Raw genomic sequence first — 5,124 nt, 5'->3', positions numbered from 1 at the left:
AAACGATGGACATTTGGATCGCCATGTTTATCTCGATAAATACTGTACAAAAGCTGCTGGCAAATATTAAAACATTTCCCCTCCCTCCCCCCCCTCCCCCGTCGCTCGGAGACTAGCTCTAAATATTATTGGTAAAGACTTTTGCAAACTTTCTGCAAAGCTCCTACCGTTCCACTAGAACTTTTAAAAAGTTTTGGGTAGCGTTCGTTCCCTCCGGATCTATACAAGTTCCTCTCGCCCCTCCCCAGAGTTTTCTCTGTACAAAAATAGTCCCCCCCTCCCTCCCCGGCCCTTCCCCCTCCTCCCCCCCCCAAGAAGTCCGTCTCTCTCTTAAAAGTTTTTGACGCTGTCGCCGTCGGCCGTGGAGAATGCCGATTTTTGTGTGTGCGAGTGTGTGTGCGCGCTCCTCTTTGTGGCTGCGGGTGGTGGGATTTCTTTTGTGTGTGCGTGCGTGGGAGTGGGTGGGGGGCGATCCCTTTAGCCGCCGCGGCTGCTGCTGCTGCTGCTGTCGTCTCTCTCTCTCCTTTTCTCCCCCCCCCCTTTTTTTTTCCTTTTCCTTTTCCTTTTTTTTTTCGTTGTTTTTTTTTTGTTGGTTTTTTTGTTTGTTTGTTTGTTTTGTTTTAGTTTTTTCCGTCCCCTCTGCCGTCCCGGTCCGTCTCTCACATGTGCGACAGCGGGAGGGTGCCGTTAATGGCTGTGCCGGGGACGGGAGCGCTCTGATAGTGTTGGGACATGTGCAGTCTGCTGGGGGCCGCGGGCTCCGGCACTTCGGCCCCCGGGAGATACATACTGATCATGTCCCGGAGGTCCCCGGCCTGGCAGGGCGCCCTGGAGTGGGAGGACGAGGTGACGACGGGGGGGCTGGAGCTGGACTCCGACTTGACGACGGAGCCCATGGAGCCCAGCGCCATGCCGGGGGTCCCTTGCTGCGAGTAAGACATGCTGTAGGTGGGCGAGCCGTTCATGTAAGTCTGCGAGCTGGTCATGGAGTTGTACTGCAGGGCGCTGACGTCGTAGCGGTGCATGGGCTGCATGGGCGCAGCGTTGTGCGCGTTGAGGCCCGGGTGCTGCGGGTAGCCGAGCTGCTCCTGCATCATGCCGTAGCCGCCGTTGGTCCAGCCGTTCATGTGCGCGTAGCCGTCCATCCTCTGGTTGACCCCGGCGGCCAGGCCGGCCCCGACCCCGACCCCGCCGGCCAGGCCGGTGCCTCCCGGGGCCAGCAGCCCCCCCGGCAGCGTGTACTTATCCTTCTTCATCAGCGTCTTGGTTTTCCGCCGCGGCCGGTATTTATAATCCGGGTGCTCCTTCATGTGCAGGGCCCGCAGCCGCTTGGCCTCGTCGATGAAGGGCCGCTTCTCCGCCTCCGACAAGAGTTTCCACTCGGCGCCCAGACGCTTGCTGATCTCCGAGTTGTGCATCTTGGGGTTCTCCTGGGCCATTTTCCGACGCTGCCCGCGGGACCAGACCATGAAGGCGTTCATGGGCCGCTTCACCCGGTCGGGGCTGTTCTTCTGGTTGGCGCCTGCAGCCGCTGCAGCCGCCGCTGCAGCCGCCGCTGCAGCCGCCGCAGCCGCCGCAGCTGCAGCCGCCGGGTTGGAGTTCCCGCCGCCGCCTCCTCCTCCTCCTCCTCCTCCTCCTCCTCCTCCTCCTCCTCCTCCTCCACCGCCGCCCCCCGAAGTCTGCGGCGGGCCCGGCGGCTTCAGCTCGGTCTCCATCATGTTGTACATTCAGGCGGCCCCGAGCCCCCTTCGGCCCAGGGACCACACGCTCGCCCCGGCGGAGACTTTGGGCTGCGCTTCTCGGCTTTTTTCGGGGGGCCGCGGCGGCTGGGAAAGAGGGGAGGGGGAGGGAGGGGGAGGGAGGGGAAGAAGGGGGCCGGGGGGGGAGGGGGGGGAAAGCTCCGGGAAAAGAATCAGGCGAGGAATGATTTAAAAAAAAAAAAGAAAAAGAAAAAAGGCAAAAAGAAAAAAAAAATTCGATCCGGAACCGGGATCGGAAAGCTCTTCCCTCCTCCACTGGCTTCCGAGGCTGGTGATTATTGTTGTTATTAGTTTTTTTTTTTTTGGAAATGCTTAAGCTTGGGAGTTGAAACTTCTTCTCTCCCCCTTTCTCCCTGTCGCTCGCTCGCTCTCCCCTTTTCTCTCTCTCTCTTTCTCTCTCTCCTCTTCTTTCTCTCTCTCCTCCTAGTCTTAAAGAGGCAGCAAACTACTTTCCCCCCTTTTGCAAACACTCTCTTCTCCGCCTTGACAACTCCTGATACTTTTTTGAACAAGTTAATAGACAACCGTCCATGTGACGGGGGCTGTCAGGGAATAAATGGCTTTCCCCCGACCAATCAGCGCTCGGCGGCTCCTCCGCCCAGGCCCGGCCCCTTCGCCCCGTTTTGCATGAAAAGGGGCGGGGTCCGGGCCCCGTTTTGCATAAAAGGGGGCGGGGCCTGCCGCCGCCGCCGAGTGGGCGAGGCCTTGGGGGGGGGGGGGCGGGTCCAGCCGCCAGCTCGCCAGCCACTGAGAACCCTTTGTATCGCTTCTCGCAGCAACAGGTCACACCACACGCCTTTTTTTCCGAGGAAGTGGGTAAACAGCATCGAGGCTACTTTTTTTCCTCCCCCCCCCCCATAAAGTTGGTATTGATTCTTGTTGTCGTCGTTGTTGTTGTTGCTGTTGAGAGGGGGAGAGATTTCAGTGGGAAAAGGGTGGGCAGGACGCGTCCTTTTGGGATGACTGTCCCCACCGGCCCTCCAGGACAGGGACGGGAGCTCCTCTTCCCACCCCGAGGCTCCCCAGGGAACCGTCCTGCCTCCCACTCCTTCCCGCTGCCTCCCCCCGGTCCCGATGTGCCCCGGATCGATCTGGGGACGACCCCGTTGCTCGGCCTCCCACCTTTCCCTGGTTCTGAAGCGAGGAGCCCGAGGGGTCCCATCCGGACACTCGCCTGCTCCGGAGGGCTGAAAAATAGAGTCATCCTGCCGGGGCACTCGATTGATGTACTCAGAGTGGGACTGGACTTCCACTGAGCGGCCACCCCTTGCTCCCCATAGAAAGGGTCAGGAGCTCTCTGCTCGTTGGCCTCAAGAAACTGCAGGTGCCTCTCTCTCTCTCTTTCCCTCTCTCCCCCCCTCGCCTCTCTTTTTCCCTCTCCCCCTCTCTCTCCCCTCTTTCCCTCTTTCTCTCCTCTTTCCTTCTCTCCCCCTTTCTCTCCTCTCTCTTTCCCTTTCTGCCCCTCTCTCCTCTCTCTTTCCCTCTCTCCCCCTCTCTCCTCTCTTGCCCTCTCTTCTCCCCCTCTTTCCCTCTCTCCCCTCTCTTTTTCCCTCTCTTTCCCTCTCTCCCTCTCTCTCGTCTCTTTTCCCCTCTCTCCCCCCTCTCTCCTTTCCCCCGGCTACATCCGCACCCCTCCCCCACCGTCCCTGGCTTTTCTCCATTCAAACGGCGGAAAAGCAAAGCCACAAACCCTCGCTCCCCTCCCCCTCCCGCCCTCCTTCCTTTCTCCCAAGCCTCCCAAGAAGAAGGATTTCAGTGTGTCCGATTCAAACAAGGGGGGGGGGGGGAGAATACCCTAATAAATGAAGGAGAAAGAGTTCAACTTCCCTCTAGCTCAGCGCAGCAAGGAGAAAACAGACCAAAACAACACCACCACAACCGCTACCTTCAAGTTCTTCATCTGATATGCATTATCCGGGTCAAACTCCAAGGTCCAGTTTCCACGACCCAAGTCTTATTCGAGTTTTGACTAGCCACCACCACCTCCAACTAAAAAATAGGAGGATAATAGTAATAATAATAATGATGATAATGATGGTGATGGTGACATACCAGTTACTATTATTAAGCTCCAAGAGGGTGCCCCTCTTCCTTACGGTACCTGAGGTCGTTTTTGAGAACGGATTGGATTGGGGTTGGGGAATCACTGAGCAGGGGAGATGGCACAGGTGTTGGAGAAGGTAAGAGGAGTCGCAGGATGGTGGAGATAAGGAAGGGAGATAGGAAGGAAGGTAGGAGTTTGGGGAAGGCGGAGGGGTGGGAGGGGGTAGGGGGCTCAGGAATCTCGTGCGCCGGGGACCCAGGAGGGTAATTTTAGACGCTCTCCCATTGTCCCGATGTAAAGATTTCAATAGGTGGGAGCTCAATGCAGAAAGAAATGGCAGCACGTCCGTTACAAATAGGTAGTTTTGTTTCTCTTGTTGTCACTACACGGAGCCAAACAAAGCCCGGTCTAAGTTTCCTTCCACTCTCTTGTTGGGATCTTTGTGGCTAAAATGCACTTGACTACAAAGAAAAAAGAAGAAGAAGAAAAAGCCTCATGCCATTTCTGTCTTTAAAAGGACTTAAAACCATCAGGGCTTTTTTTTTTCCCCTTAGCATTCCCCCCCCCCCCCCGACACACACGCACACACACACACACACACACACGCACACACGCACGCACTCCTAGTCATTGAAGGAAAATGTAGCTATTGGTATCTCACGGTCACCTTCCATTTATTAACTGTGGAAAACAGACGATTATTTTGTGGTTGCTTAGCTCCAGTTCCTCAAATTTTCCTCTGCCATCCCCACAGGGGTCTCTCCTCCTCTCCTCCCTCCCCCCACCCCCCATCCCCATCTTTCTTTTTTTGGTGATATTTGGAAAGCCCCTGATATTCGAGTCAGATTGAATAATCAGTACAACCAAGGAGGGGAAAAAGAAAGAAAGGTGGGGGGGGGGGTGGGGGGAGACGACACCCAAACAGCCCTCCAATTCGTGCTGGTGTTCTCTTACCCCATCTCTCCTAGCCTTGTTGAAAAGTTTAGCTGAGATCTAATTCGGGGTTCCTAAAAAGAGGCAGAGGATCTGAAGATTTGGCTAGTGATCTCTATCACTAGATCACTAGCCAAATGAGATATATTATATACGCAATTAGAATTATGCACAAATAGGATTTCAACTAGTTATGAGATTAAGCCAAACGCCTCAAGAATGATTGGGAACAGAAAAAGGCGGGCTGGGTGGCGGGGCTGGGGGGTGGGTGGGGGGACTGGGGAAAGGGAGAGAGATGGGCCAGGGGAAGGGGGGGTGGGAGAGAGAAGAAGGGGGAGGGAAGATGAGAAAAGCAAAGGGTTTAGCCGCGCGCTTTTCTGCTGAGGG

At 56.1% G+C, this 5,124-nt stretch overlaps 1 protein-coding gene across 1 annotated transcript; it reads right to left on the bottom strand.

The window, feature by feature from the left end:
* Positions 1–556: 556 nt before the first annotated feature.
* SOX2 (SRY-box transcription factor 2) lies at positions 557–1,846 on the bottom strand. Its single transcript, XM_029072974.2, has 2 exons — positions 1,645–1,846; positions 557–1,542 (listed from the first exon to the last, which is right to left on the bottom strand). Exons 1-2 carry the CDS (start codon positions 1,725–1,727, stop codon positions 660–662), a joined length of 966 nt encoding a protein of 321 aa, XP_028928807.1. The 5' UTR covers positions 1,728–1,846; the 3' UTR covers positions 557–659.
* Positions 1,847–5,124: the final 3,278 nt, after the last annotated feature.

This window comes from Ornithorhynchus anatinus, chromosome 1 (assembly GCF_004115215.2).
Source record: "Ornithorhynchus anatinus isolate Pmale09 chromosome 1, mOrnAna1.pri.v4, whole genome shotgun sequence".
In the NCBI taxonomy this organism is placed as follows: domain Eukaryota; kingdom Metazoa; phylum Chordata; class Mammalia; order Monotremata; family Ornithorhynchidae; genus Ornithorhynchus; species Ornithorhynchus anatinus.
The sequence above is the reverse complement of the archived record's forward strand: the minus strand, read 5'-3'. Positions and strand labels throughout refer to the sequence as shown.